General features: G+C 38.5%; 1 protein-coding gene across 1 annotated transcript; it reads left to right on the top strand.

Moving 5' to 3' along the window:
• Nucleotides 1-10,001: 10,001 nt before the first annotated feature.
• On the top strand, nt 10,002-14,789 carry LOC131252519 (probable LRR receptor-like serine/threonine-protein kinase At3g47570). The gene is made up of 3 exons (XM_058253098.1): nt 10,002-10,623; nt 12,241-12,804; nt 14,002-14,789. The coding sequence occupies exons 1-3, from the start codon at nt 10,125-10,127 to the stop codon at nt 14,391-14,393; spliced, it is 1,455 nt and encodes a 484-aa protein (XP_058109081.1). The 5' UTR covers nt 10,002-10,124; the 3' UTR covers nt 14,394-14,789.
• The last annotated feature ends 743 nt before the right edge of the window (nt 14,790-15,532 follow it).

Genomic DNA, 15,532 nt, shown 5'->3' with positions numbered 1-15,532 from the left:
TCTTGAGTCAATTATGGATGCCTTTTTTAAAATCTATCTGTAGCACCCATGCCTGTACAAGGCATACCATCCACATGCCACCATATGTCCTAGCATGACAAGCAGGTGCAAGATCCAAGCCATCCATCAGGTAGGTTCAGACAGTATGAAATAGCAGGTTTTATGGAGCTTGAATTTACCATAATCAACATGAAAATCTGCATGATACTAAATACTTATGCATTAGCTTGATTTTCCACTAGTATTGGCAAGATAATGTGTTGAATGAATGGGTTGACAGAGTTGCATGTTTCTCATCGGTGCTTACAGTGTGACGAATGATGCAAGCATTCTGACGAATGACGTGAATGGTCATCATGTCATGTAGTATTGCTTCAAAAACTTTAAGGAACATACTAAGGTAATTTCTGATGAAGTTTATCTGAATTATAACTATTTCTTTGGTAGAATTTTTTGATATCTACCAATAGTATTTCTTTGCCTTGAGTAATAAGTGTTCCATATCTGCATTACTTGATATCTGTTAGTCTTGTTACCAAACAGGGGCTTGTCACACAAGTTCTGTATATCGATAAATATTTTTAATTGAAAACATTTGAAGCTATCTACCTTGTAGTTTGAAGACTTACTTTAATGATCCAAATAGGAGTCTGTTGAATTTTGGGCCGGGTTACTCTTGTCTGGTTGACTGTCTTTTCATCTCTATTCTCATTTTAGTTTTTATGAAATCGGATTATTGGGTAATTCAAATTCTTATCATTCAGTCATAGGGTTTTGATAGTTATGCAGATAGAGATTTGATAGTTAGACCAATGGAGATTTGATTGTAGGACAGCAGCTATAGGAAAGGATTAGTCAGAATTAGTAGGAATTTGTGTGAAAGATTAGTAAAGAATCAGTAGAAATTTCTACTATCGGCACTTTTAGCGGCGTTTTTTCAATATCTTATCAGCACTAGCTACAGATTTTACCAGCGTTAGTTGCAACTCTTACCGGTATTTATTACAAAATTTACCAGTGTTTCTTATAACTTCGAATGGCTTTTTTTACAGTTTTTACCGGCGTCTATTATCGCGTTTAGACAGCGTATCTCATAAATTTTAGCGGCGCTTTTTCAGTTTTTAGCAGCGTTTCTATAGTTTGACTGCAGTCACAAAAACCGCAGGTAAAAGTTCGACTTTTATCGGTGGCCACTAAAACGCTGGTAAAAAGATCGACCGCCGGTAAAAGATTCAGCGACGCCAGCCTTTGGCGTTACGCACTCGACCGCTGGTAATATTGTTACCGGCGGTTTTTGGACTTTTAGGGGCGGTTTTGACCGCCGGTAAATTCCTATTTTCTTGTAGCGTGATTGGCTTAGGTTTTTATATGCTCCACATATGACTAAGGCCTGTTCTTTACATGGGCTCTAGCAAGTGTATTGCCTTGGCTTAATCATTATGCCAACCCTTGATTTTTATCGAGGCCCACTTGAGTTGCAAAACAAAGTCATTTTTTTTTTTTCCCAATCCTTCATCTAATCTAAATGAAAGGTCTATGTGACCTGGGTTACATATTGCATCACTGGGAATGAAGTTTGCTAAGCTACAAGCACTTATGGGAGCCTATTACACACCGTGCATGTGTAAAAGTTGTACACGAGTGCTATCTAATCCATGGGGTGGGCCTAGTCAAGTACTTGACCTAGACCGGATTTAGACCTGACCCGAGCCTAAATCAAAACAAAGGTACAAGGACCTGATGGATACCCAAACTCAATTTTATCTAGATCCAGGTCCTAAAAACAATGACCTCAGATTTCAAGGACCCACATGCAGCAAGACTCAAAACTCTATGGCATCAAAATAAGTCCCTTGCACCCCACATGAATCACATCATAGTAAAGTATATAGAATTATTTTTTGATAACATCTTTAGTTAAGATATGTATTACACATGAATCACACCAGAATAAGGTAAAAAGAATTCTTTTCTGATAATGTCTTTAGTTAAAAATGAGTTACATAAAAATCATAACAGTAAGTCATATGTTCACATGATGAGAGAAGTGTTGAGTTCTTTCATTTGAGTAGTACGATCTTGTTGAATGTAGAACATTTTTGCAAGAACTTACAAGTTCATAGCACACTATTGATGTTAGAATTTTAAATACTTAGACCAATTACTTGTTTAAATAGAATATTCCCTTTCTCGTCTCTCTCAAAATTCAACCTTTGATATTATTTGTATCTAAATGGTCACTTACATTTCAATATAAGATGTATAAATTACATAGTATATGTTGGACAATAAAGCATCTACACAAGGAGGTGTTTACAACTATGGAATCCTTCTGTTGGAGATGATCACTGGAAAGGGTCCAACTGATGATATGTTTAAGGACAATCTAAGCCTTCATCATTTTGCTAAGTTGGCTTTGCCTGAATAAGTAATGGAGATTGTTGATCCACAACTGCTCATGGAAGAAGCTGAAGTTATTCAACACAATGAAAATCATGTCGATAGAAGAAATAGAATGCATGATTACTTGCTTTCAATGGTCAAAATTGGTGTTTCGCGCTCTGTAGAATCTCCAAGAGAACGAATGTTGATGAAAGATGTTGTTGCAGAAATGCATGCAATCAAGGACTTGTATCTTGGGGTCGAGATTCACTGAGACAAACAAGTTCGTCACAAATATTAGATGAGGGTTCTTCTTACCTTAGTCATTACTAAGTTATTATTGGTAGTTATGTTGAGAAAGATTTTAAAATAAAATTAGTTTGTTTGATAATTTTCTAAACAAGCTCTACATATAATTAGCTTTGGCATAAGAATGTGCTTGTATTGATAATGATTGTATGAAAAGACCTGTTTCTTTTTCTTTGTTTTATCTTGTATTGGACAAAGGGGGATTGTTTATATTACACATGATGGACAATCCACTTTTAACCCTCTACAATGATTCCATCTTCGTTGACCCTAATTTTGGCCCGTAATGATGGGTTTATTCATTTAAAATTTGGAGGTAGTTATACCTAATCCTACACTAATTTGATAAAGACATATTCTCAACTCTTGGAGAGCTGTAAACTTAAGTTCTCCTATTCGCATTGGGCTACTTTAACACTCCAATCGATTGATCTATATTGTACATTAGGTTTAACAAAAATTTCATAGGCTAACTTGCAAATATAAAGCCAATTTGATGAGTAACCATCTGATGAATAGTCTCTAATATGAACAGTCACGATCAATTGTACAAAAATAGGTCTAACGAACAATTCGATCCATCTATTTGATAGATCCCATCATGGATTGATTATGATTCAAAAGAATCACTTCTATCAGACTACCATAACAATCATATCCATGAGTTGGAAATAAGGTCGGCTATATAAAATAGGCCAATAAATATATATTTGATCATACAATCAGTCTTGTTTTTAGATGGTAAAACATGGAACGTGTAGTAGACTTAATGAACAGTTTAGATGGACTGATTGGACTGTCTGAGTTATCCGATCCAAAACTCAAAAGTGCCTAACTCAAGGAAAATTGTTAAATCATGCCTAAAACTACCATAGCCTAGGCCGGGTTGCCACATGAGTTTTAAAAGGCCATAAATTTCAGGATGTTCCTTTGTTGAGGTGGACCATGTTAGATGTATGGATTGGATGGTACATGCATATCATGAAGGGACATGAAACAGTCTGCAAGATTTTAATGGGTGGGTATTCCCTCTCAATTTTTTCATGTCGTGTGGCTCATCTTAAAATTGGGTCTGCCTGAGTTTTGGGCTCCAGCCCAAACGTATGAGGGTTCACCTGATGGTCGGAGTGGATGTCATGCACAGACCACATGAGCCCACCATAGCCAATCACCAAACTAATAACATTCTCGCAGACTACACTACCTAATACCGCTTTCCTACTACGAATAGGCCGTCCTACAATTTTCTCTGTGGTCCTTTCCCTACACAGAATAATCCGACCACAGGTGGGTCCCACCATCGTCGCTATCTGTAAGTATTTAACAACGAGGGTCCAACTCATCCACCTTACATGTGCCCTTCATGGATGCCAGTCCGGAGAGTCCACGTCATCGGCTCCATTGCGGATGGGGACGCGGTTTGGCTAGTGACGCTGCTACCTGCCAGGGGCTAGTGGTCGATGCTACGTGGACCCCGCAATCATGTTCAATTATATTACTTTACGTGTGCACTTTACCAAAATCAGACTGGCCTACATAAAACTTACTTATGACACGCTGTGGTTATGAACAATCTGTAGTCTAATTTTGGCGTTTTTTCTGACCTATGCTTTGTATTTGGTGTATTCCTTGTTGTTTGAAGTGGATTGCCTACTGTACTCGGTGCTGTGGGGCCCATCGTGATGTATTTATGTTATATTTATACCATTCATCCATTTTGCAAGCTTATTTTAAGGTATGAGCTCAAAAAATTGAAGGAGATCCAAAGCTCGAGTGGACCACACCACTGGAAATATTGGTGATTGAATGCCTACCATTAAAAAATTCTCGAGGGCACAAAAGTTTTGAATGAAGCTGATATCTGTCTTTTCCCTTTATCTATGCCTTGGAGACCTTATCAACAGGTTGGATGACAAATTAGCATCATGGTAGGCCCTGGGAAGGTTTTTACTGTGGTTGTCATTATCCCCACCATTTCTTAAGGTGTGGTCCACTTGAGCTTTGGATCTGCTTCATTTTCAGGTTCATACTCTAAAAGGAGATAGTAACATGGGTGTATGGTGTAGATATAAAACACATACATCATGGTAGGCCCCAAGGTGCCCACATAAAAATTCTTCTTACCATTTCGAGGAGATTCTAGATGTTCGGGCGGACATAACGGTGTACGTTTTCTTTTTCTTTTTCTTTTTTCAAAAAACATGGAAGCATATTCCATGTAATTTTGTTGGTGTAAGTTAAAGAGTTGTTTGGCAACTTTACTAATAAGAGTTTACTGGTTTATTAAAAAAAAATTAAGCTTGAAAATAGATAGTTGGATAAAACTTTAATTTTACCATTTAATGTTGTAGAAACTAATAAAAAAGTTCTTAAAAAATAAGTGATGAACACCTCACTTAGTTTTTAAGATCTCATTTGATTTACATGAATAAACATTTTTAATTAATTTTTGAACAAATTTATTTTTAAATTACTTTCCAAATAATTTCCATTTAATCCACTTCTTTTCTCTTTACAAATTCTTTAAGAGATGCTCACATGATGAACGGCCGATTTCGAAGGTGGGGCCTCACATAATGAATGGTCTACATCAAAGTGGGCACATATAATGCACAGTCACATTAAAGGTGGGCTCCACATGATGGATGATCTACATCGAGTAGGCCCCACATGATGGTTGGTCCACATCAAAGGTGAGACCCACGTGATGGTTGGTGGACATTGAATGTAGGATCAAATCATTGAAAGTTGATATCAAAGGTGGGCCAACATGATGAACGGCCCATATTAAATGTGGGGCCCCATATGATGATGGTCTACAGTAAATGTGGGACCCACATGATGGATTGTGGATATCAAACTTGGACCCCACATGATGAATGGCCCGCATCAAAATGTGGCCTTGCATGATGGACTATTCACATCAAGTGGGCCCCACGTGATGGGTGGTAAACAACAAAGGTGGGACCCACATGATGGACGATGGACATCAAAGGTGGATCCCACATGATGTATCCAACAAAGGGGGATACACGGCGTTCCTTTAGTACCTAGACTCACTTTTCAATGCTCAGAGTGGATGAGTAGATAGCGCGTTGCTTTTCTCACTAGACTTGCACTTCTTTTCACATTCATGAAGATGATGAGGAGCAATTAGGAAATACAAGTCTAGCCAATGGTCAGCATCAAATGAGAAAATTCTTTTCCAATGTAGACCTCATTACGAGAAAATTTGTGGATCCAACATCAAGAGGGCTGGCGATGGCTGAGGCTAGCTATGCAAAATTAATATTTTGAGTAAGCATGACCTAATTGGCCTTTCCCTGACTATTTCAAAGTCCTGGAATGAACAAACCCTGGTCGTGCTTGGTGCTGCTTGTTGCTGGTCATTTGAACCAATTGTTGGATTGAATCTTGGTGCTATGATGAGTTACCGCAAGGCTAATTTTCCCACTGTGAATAGTGCTTTTGTTGTGTGGCAAGTGGTTGATCACTTCAGATGCTTGGTATGTTTTGGGCTTATTCATAGTTCATGCTTTATGTTGGTGAAATCCTTATTGTAATAGTCAAAAGTTAGATTGTCCTCTTGAGTTGGTGCAGGTTCCATAGCAGCCAGTGGTGATTTAGAAATTCTTTATGCGTTCCTACCATGGTGTGGGCATTTTAAGATGTTTGGGGTAGATACGACGGTTCAAATATTCAATCCAACATATTTTAATGGCCAAAATCTATTAGACAATTCCATCCATCAAACTTCAATTTCCCATGCCATTCAATTGGCTGGGACTATCCCATCAAAAATTTTCTTGAACCATTTTACCATCCAAAGCCGGGAAAACATTTTGGATGGCATCAACTATACCTCGGGCGCTACCATATTATCTAATAAGACAGGGCATTTGTTCTCCCATAGACTTTATTTTATCCGTGTGTCACGAAAAGATAGGGCGTCACTTTGACTTCTTTTCATAGATATGAATATGGGGCAATTAGATTGAGGTTGCACCCGCTATGCACAACTGTATTAAGGACATAATTGTCTACCACCGTCTTTGCCGTCTGATATAGGATGGAGGAAGCTCGTCCTCCTGAATGTGTGGTTGATTTAAAGAGGCCATTGGTTTACTTCTTTTGGCTTTTCGATCCAGTCTATTATGTGCGGTTGCATCAGTCTCACTAAAAAGATATTCACACATCCATCCAATTGTACAATTTGTGGCCCAACAAAAAAAAAAGTTCAATATTTTTATTAGTAAGATATTAGTGTTGAATCTGCGGAATGATTAGGGTTGGCAATGGGCTAAACTTGGGCCAAGCAAAATCAATATTTTGAATAGGCCTGAGCCAACATTCAATGAGAAAACCAATTATCCCTTAGTTGAAGAAGATCATGGATCCATACACTTGTAATATCTGTATGGTGATCAGTACTAGTAAGTTCTATTTTCAAGAAATTTAAATCATACAATGCCTTTGTATTATCTGCACACCAATCCAATGCTAATTATGCCAGGACGGTTCCTCTCTAAATCCCTTGTACAATAAGCTTATTCTATTGCCTATTGTCTCAGCCGGTTCTTCACTTAATAGAACAAGCTTATTCAATCGGTTACTCGGTGCTCATCATTAGACCACTTTGGAATCATAGAAAGAAACCTGATACCAAAAAAGGGCCCCTTGGGAGACTGTAATAAGCAAATTATAATTTATTTTTTTTTAAAAGCGAATTTTATATTAGACTACCTACTTAATATAAAATTTACATTTTTGTACTTTTTTTTTTTTTTCAATAAACTATTATGTTAATTGAAGTTACTATCATTGGAGTACCTTTCGAAGACTGGGTGGGTCGTGCAAGCAAGGCCTTGGCAACTCAGTTGGGCCTTATTGTAATATTTACGTGAAATCTTCTATGATCACCGGAGGCATCACCCATGTGAACACTACCCATGGGCTCGATCCTGTTGGTCAGGTGGTGGATGCTCGCGTGCTTAATATTACCACTTTGGAAGTGTGGGGTGTTATTGGTTTGATTAGGTTGCTTTCTCATTTTCTTGATTTTCTAATTCCTTAAAGAGGGTAGGATGTGGTAAGGAATATGGTTCAAAATTTGGAATTGTCACTAGCTAATCAAGCTATCAAATCTATGGTCGGCTAGAAGCTGTAGAATCACGTGAGGGTAGAGGAATCACAAAATTTTCAACTTAAGTGACTCCTGCAATTGATCTATGACCATAGGCTTTGGATAAAGGTCACAATGATAGAAGATGGAGTTAAGCATCATCTTCTACCCGTATGACATGTGGCCTCTATTTGATAGGGCTCGCAACCTTTTAGGGGGATATAATAATGTCATGTTATTTCGTAAATAGCCATACTTCACATGGTCCCTTAAGGGGACCAAGTGGGTAAAATAAGAAGGATCCTACCCTAACTTGTTAGAGTCAAATTATCTAGACTAGGCACTTAATATGCGAAATAATAATAAAGACTTAAATAAAATAAAATGCAAACTAGCTTTGCTTCATGAATTTAGGGTCCGATCTAATTAAAGTGGTATAAGAAAAAGAATATAAAATATAAATTGATGCATGAAACAAGTTAGGAATGTGTGGAGTTGGAATGCAATTTGACTTTGATCGAGATATGAGAAAGAAAATGAGAAATTGAACATCATTTTTCGGATTAAAAGGGATCTATCTTATTTTTCGGCTTAAGCTTTTCAGCGCGCTCATCAAGTAGATGGACGGTTTGGATATAACTCATACCTTATGATAGCTTATAATGGGACCTACATAACTTAGTGATGTCAACACCAGCTAGGTAGCAGATTTCCTGCGGAAGCTTGCGCAGGAAGTTTCTACACTAGAAACTTAGGTGGGATCCTCCATGATGTTTGTGAGAAATATACCCATTCAGCCCTTTTACTAGCTCATTTTAGGACTTAGACCAAAAGTAAGCATGATCCAAGACTCAAGTGGGCCGTACTAAAAGAAAAGGTGGGTAGGAAAATTCCTACTGTTGAAACCTCCTTGGGGTCGACAGTGATGTTTACATGCCATCCATACTGTTCATAACATCATTCCTACTGTGATGAACTGAAAACACAAATATTAGATTGATTCAAAACTTGTGTGGCCCCCATGAATATTTCAATTGTGAACGTTCAATACTCACATTTTCGGCCCACTTGAGTCTCGGATCCTGCTCACTTTTGGTCTCAAGTTCTAAAATAAGCTCACAAAACGGATGAACGAGGTAGAGTTCTCACAAACATCACGGTCGGTCCCACCTAGGTTTATAGTGTAGGAACTTCCTGCGAAAGGCTTTCACATGAAATATGTGTCTATTGGTGTGTGGTATGTACTGGCCGATTTGCTTCCGATAATGGGCTACCCATGGGCCCATGCTAGTGCCCAAAATATGTGTGGTTCAGATCATTAGACCATGCAGCTTTGTGGTCCTTATGATGATTCAATGTCGGTCTCATCAAGTTAAAACTATATCGCAGCCCCGCACTTGGGGTTGTCAGTCTTCTAGTTCGATCACGTACACTTCGCATGTTTAGCTTGAATTCTAACATAAAGGCGTTCAGTCATAATTTGATACATAATAAATTTGCGCCATTGGCTTTTCAACCAAGCGTGATTATAAATTGTATGAATCAATGGTTCTTCTCATATAATGTTGAATTACTATCGTGGCACATTATAACCAGGGTAAAATAAATCTGTCTCACAACCGTCTAAACCCAATTTACAATTACTATCGGTGGGTGCATGAATAATCCAACATTTGGTGAATTCCGCTTTACTATGATAGGAAGAGCCGACATTGAAGGATACAAAAACAATGATGCTATGAATCGTTTGACCGCCACAAGCTAGTTATCCATGTAATAACTTTCATGATACCTCTAGTTTCAAATCCCCAAACTATAAAGATTTATGGCCTCACAAAGCCACAGTGAAGTTTTCACTGTTCCTTCTCATATTAAAAATGAGAATTAAATGAATTTACCCTACTGTTCCACACAAGATTTTTATTCTCATTTAACTCACCTCATTTTTGGGCTCATATCATTTTCAAAAATGATCGGGTAAAATGGATGGACAGCGAGGATAAATGTACATCATGGTGGGTCCCACGTAGCCCCCTGCTTGGACCCAGGACGCAATCCGTTGGCCCCATGCATGTATCCCCTGCATGGACCTAGTCCATCCAGGCGGCCCACCGAACTCCCGCGTGTTTCAGGCTCTCGAGACCTCTGTCAGCGTTAAAAGAAAAAACAAAGAAAAGAATAAGAAAACTGGCACCGACAAAAGTCATCTGATCATTTCTCATTACTATACTCCACAATTCATCAATGGCCCAGAATCCACACTATATATTTGTCTCCCCACTTTGGCCTTCCTGCATTCACAAACTCCGTAATGGAGATCCCTCCTATGAGTTCACGGGCAATTTGGTCATTTCTTCTTCTCTCTTCCATTCACGTTCCATGCTTCTTCGGATCTGCCTCCCCTCACTTCTCTAATGAAACGGATCGCCTTGCTTTACTCAAATTCAAACATCTGATAACCAACGATCCTCTCCATTCCTTGAGCTCCTGGAACGACACTCTCCACTTCTGCCGCTGGCATGGAGTCACGTGCGGTGGTAGTCGGCATCCTCAAAGGGTCACGGCCTTAGAGCTCACAAACCAGAAGTTGGTGGGCCCCATATCTCCCTACATAGCAAACCTCACCTTTCTCAGGATAATCGATCTCTCAGCCAACAGTTTCCATGGGACGATTCCTGAAGAGATTGGTCGCTTGTTCCGTTTGCAGTATCTGCGACTGACTAACAACACATTTAACGGAGAAATTCCAGCAAATCTGACCCACTGCTCCAAACTCAAAGCCCTTGATCTTTACGGGAATCAGCTCCAAGGTAGGATTCCAACTGAGCTTGGCTCTCTCTCCAATCTCACCAGATTGTTCCTTGGTCACAACAATCTTACAGGCAGCATCCCACCTTCACTTGGAAACCTTTCGTTTCTCACTTCCCTTTTTCTCTCAGTAAACAGTCTGAAGGGCAGCATCCCAGACGACCTTGGTCGGTTGGCAAACTTAGAGAAGCTTTTTATTTCTCAAAATGAAGTGTCAGGTACGATTCCGACCCAGCTATACAATCTCTCCTCTATTATCATTTTCGACGTGGGATTGAACAGATTGCATGGAAATCTTCCTCCCAACTTGGGCCTCATTCTTCCTAATCTCCAACAGCTTTACTTTGGCCAAAACCAATTCACAGGACCCATACCAGTTTCATTATCCAATGCTTCCGGACTCGTAGTTATTGAACTTGAAGACAATAGCTTTAGCGGATCCGTGCCTATGAATTTTGGAAGTCTCAAGGGTACTCTGTCCAAGTTACGTTTGTGGGGCAATAAACTTGGAATTGGGAAAGGTCGTGACTTGACTTTTCTTGATTCTTTGACGAATTGCAGTAGCTTACAAGAACTGGACGTAGGCATTAACCGTCTCAACGGTGTGTTGCCTGACTCCATACTTAATCTTTCGATCCAGCTGAGAAAACTAATTTTAGGTGATAACATGATATTCGGAAGCATACCATCTGGGATTCAGAATCTTATCGGCTTAACATTTCTGGATATGGGGCGTAACTTTCTGACAGGTACAATTCCCATCAGTGTTGGGATGCTTAACAAGGTGGAGAGACTCTACTTTAACAGAAATAAATTATCAGGGCAAATTCCTTCTTCCTTGAGTAACATCTCCCGATTGTACATACTCACCTTATCTGGAAACAACCTAATGGGGAGAATCCCTTCAAGCCTTGGAAATTGTGCATACATGAAGTGGATATACCTCTATAATAATAATCTTAGCGGTACCTTACCCAAACAACTTTTCAGCCTTCCCTCTTTGATTGAACTCGATTTTGGAAACAATTCTTTAACTGGTAGTCTGCCACTGGAAGCTGGTTCCTTGCAAACTCTCGAAAACTTCATTGTTTCTAATAACAAGTTGTCAGGCGAAATTCCAAGCTCACTAAGCAATTGCCTCAGCCTAGAGTATCTCCGGTTGGATGGGAACTTCTTTCAAGGATCAATTCCTTCATCATTTAGTAGTCTAAGAGGTCTTCAATCCCTGGATCTTTCACTTAACAACTTGTCTGGAGAGATTCCAAAATATCTAGGGAAGCTTATTTCTCTGCAGTATGTTAATCTATCTTTCAATAATTTTGAGGGTGAATTACCAAAACAAGGGGTCTTCGGAAATGCCAGTCAAGTTTCAGTACTCGGAAATAGTAAGCTTTGTGGGGGTATTCAAGAATTACAATTGCCTCCATGCTCTAGCCAAGCTTCCAAGAAACAAGGGATGTCTCTTTCTTCAAAAGTAAAATTCTCAATAATTGGTGCTGTCCTGTTTCTTATTTCATCATCATGCTTCTTTGCCACTCTGTATTGGGTAAGAAAGTCGAGAAAGAAGTCTTCTCCTTTGCCTTCTGCAGAGGATCCTTTAGTGCAAGTGTCTTATGCAGAGCTCTTTAAAGCAACAGATGGGTTCTCTTCTGCCAATTTGATCGGGGCCGGCAGTTTTGCTACTGTATATAAAGGGATTCTACATCATTTTGGGACTATGGTTGCAATGAAAGTTTTCAACCTTCAACGTCAAGGAGCTCTAAGGAGCTTCATGGCTGAATGCGAAGCCTTGAGAAACATTAGGCATCGGAATCTTGTTAAGATTTTAACTTGTTGCTCAAGCATTGATTTTGAGGGCAATGATTTTAAAGCTCTAATTTATGAGTACATGCCTAATGGAAGTCTAGAGAAGTGGTTCCACAAAGGTAGTCATGATCAGCTGACAAGGAGCTTGAAGTTTACTCAAAGGCTAAACATTGCTATAGATGTGGCTTCTGCACTGGATTATCTGCATAATCATTGCGAAACATCAATCATTCATCGCGATTTAAAACCGAGCAACATTCTTCTTGATGATGACATGACTGCTCGTGTGGGTGATTTTGGGCTGGCCAGGTTCTTATCTGAGGTTTCTCAAACCAACTCGGTTGGAATGAAGGGATCTATTGGATACATCGCTCCAGGTAACAATCTTATCTATTTCCTTATATACACACACACACACACCAGTACCCCGGACTCCGAGTCTATTTGCTTGTTTGAGACTGGACCTGTGACCAAACTAGGGGTCAGCGTGGTGTGTATGTAAAATCCACTAGTCAGGTTTAATTTTCTATTCTAATCTTCCAAAAATTTCCCGTATTGTATAGGTTTGGTATAATGGAACTTCTTACTGTATAGGTATGGTATTTTTATAATGGGTCCCTGTTGATTGGTTTAGGTTTTTATATGCTCCACATATGACTGAAGCCTGTTCTTTCCGTGGGCTCTAGCAAGTGTGTTGCCTTGGCCTAATCGTTATGCCCACCCTTGATTTTTATCAGGGCCCACTTGAGTTGCAAAACAGAGTCATTTTTTTTCTCCCAATCCTTCATCTAATCTAAGTGAAAGGTCTATATGACCTGGGCTGCATATTACATCACTGGGAATGAGGTTTGCTAAGGTACAAGCACTTATGGGAGCCTATTACACACCATGCATGTGTAAAAGTTGTACATGAGTGCTATCTAATCCATGGGGTGGGCCCAGTCAAGTACTTGACGTAGAACGGATTTAGACCTGACCCGAGCCTAAATCAAAACAAAGGTACAAGGACCTGATGGATACCCAAACTCAATTTTATCTGGATCCAGGTCCTAAAAACAATGACCTCAGATTTAAAGGACCCACATGCAGCAAGACTCAAAACTCGATGGCATCAAAATCTGATTGATTTTAAAGATCTACATGTAGCAAGCAGTAAGTCCCTTGCACCCCACATGAATCATATCATAGTAAAGTATATAGAATTCTTTTTGGATAACATCTTTAGTTAAGATATGTATTACACATGGATCACACCATAATAAGGTAAAAAGAATTCTTTTCTGATAATGTATTCTTTAGTTAAAATATGTGTCACATAAAAATCATAACAATAAGCCATATGTTCACTTGATGATAGAGGTGTTGAGTTCTTTAATTCATTTGAGTAGTAGATTCTTGAATGTAGAACATTTTTGCAAGAACTTTCAAGTTCATAGCACACTATTGATGTTAGAAATTTGAATACTTGTTCAAATAGAATATTCCCTTTCTTGTCTCTCTCAAAATTCAACATTTGATATTATTTTGATCTAAAATGGTCACTTACATTTCAATATGAGACGTATCAATTACAGAGTATGCGATGGGCAGTAAAGCATCTGCACAAGGTGATGTTTACAGCTATGGAATCCTTTTATTGGAGATGATCACTGGAAAGGGGCCAACTGATGATATGTTTAAGGACAATCTAAGCCTTCATCATTTTGCTACGTCGGCTTTGCCTGAACAAGTAAGGGAGATTGTTGATCCACAACTGCTCTTGGAAGAAGCTGAAGTTACTCGACACAATGAAAATCATGTTGATAGAAGAAATAGAATGCATGATTGCTTGATTTCAATGGTCAAAGTCGGTGTTTTGTGCTCTGCGGAATCTCCAAGAGAACGAATGTGGATGAAAGATGTTGTTGCAGAATTGCATACAATCAAGGACTTGTATCTTGGGGTCGGGATCCACAGAGACAAATAAGTTAGGTCGCAAATATTGGATGAAGGTTCTTCTTACCTTAGTCATTACTAAGTTATTATTGGTAGTTATGTTGAGAAAGATTTCAAAATAAAATTAGTTTGTTGAATACTTTTCTAAACAAGATCTCTCTCTCTCTCTCTCTCTCTCTCTCTCTCTCTCTCTCTCTATATATATATATATATATATATAGCTTTGGCAGAAGAGTGTGTTTGTATTGGCGGTGATTGTATGAAAAGGTGTATTTCTTTTTCCTTGTTTTATCTTGTATTGGACAATGGGAGATTGTATCATGAATTTAATAAGAAAAAGTCATCATCTTATTATAATTAGAAAAGTCATCATTTTAAAATGATTTTCAATCTTAAGGAACTTGTTTATTAGCTGTTGGAGTACCAACTCGCAACTTGCAACTTCCAACTCCCAACTTGATATTAGTTTGATTAAGCATTCATCCAATGAGTCCCATTATGGATTTGCCACACACACCAAAAAAAATAAAAACTTGATTGATCCACTGATTACATTCAACTGATGTTCTTTTGCCTGATAAATGTGAATCCTTGCTCCGTTTTCAGATAAATAAAGGTGGTGTGCAAATGGATGCTACAAGGCAACTAACAATTTATCATATTCATGAAAAAAATATTAGTTGGTTAGATGGTTGGATTGCATGATCAAGACAAATATCAGTTATAATACCCAACTAATGGAGGACCGGAATGGCGTAATGGCCTTGATCTCATCTTGTATGCCATGTGTTGGTACCAGAGGCACTGGATGAGCTCCTTTCATTAATGGTTGGTGCCCATGTTTCATGCACACAGCGTGCAGTGCATGAACACATTAAAAAAAAGAAGAAGAAGAAGAAGAAGAAATTAGGTGGAAAAAAAAGGTTATATAGTATTGGAAAATGATTCCAATGTGCTCTGTTAGCAGACGTAGTCTTTCTTATTATTATTATTATTATTATTATTATTATTATTATAGTATAAACATGGCATTGAAGATTAAATTAAAGTGTAAAAATTGTGAACCATAATTCGAGCTGACCATGTACCGAAAATTATTTTGATTTGATTATATAGATGGTTGATTGTTGGACAATGAGTCCACCGAATGTTAGATGATCTAAATACCTG

This window comes from Magnolia sinica, chromosome 8 (assembly GCF_029962835.1).
Source record: "Magnolia sinica isolate HGM2019 chromosome 8, MsV1, whole genome shotgun sequence".
Lineage (NCBI taxonomy): Eukaryota > Viridiplantae > Streptophyta > Magnoliopsida > Magnoliales > Magnoliaceae > Magnolia > Magnolia sinica.
The sequence above is the reverse complement of the archived record's forward strand: the minus strand, read 5'-3'. Positions and strand labels throughout refer to the sequence as shown.

Excerpts from the sequence above, each read along its gene's own strand:
- LOC131252519 (XM_058253098.1), top strand. The coding sequence starts at position 10,125 with ATGGAGATCCCTCCTATGAGTTCACGGGCAATTTGGTCATTTCTTCTT. Across the intron at positions 10,624-12,240 it reads TTACGGGAATCAGCTCCAAG|AGCTCTTTAAAGCAACAGAT; the intron begins GTAGGATTCCAA and ends TGTCTTATGCAG. Across the intron at positions 12,805-14,001 it reads TATTGGATACATCGCTCCAG|AGTATGCGATGGGCAGTAAA; the intron begins GTAACAATCTTA and ends TATCAATTACAG.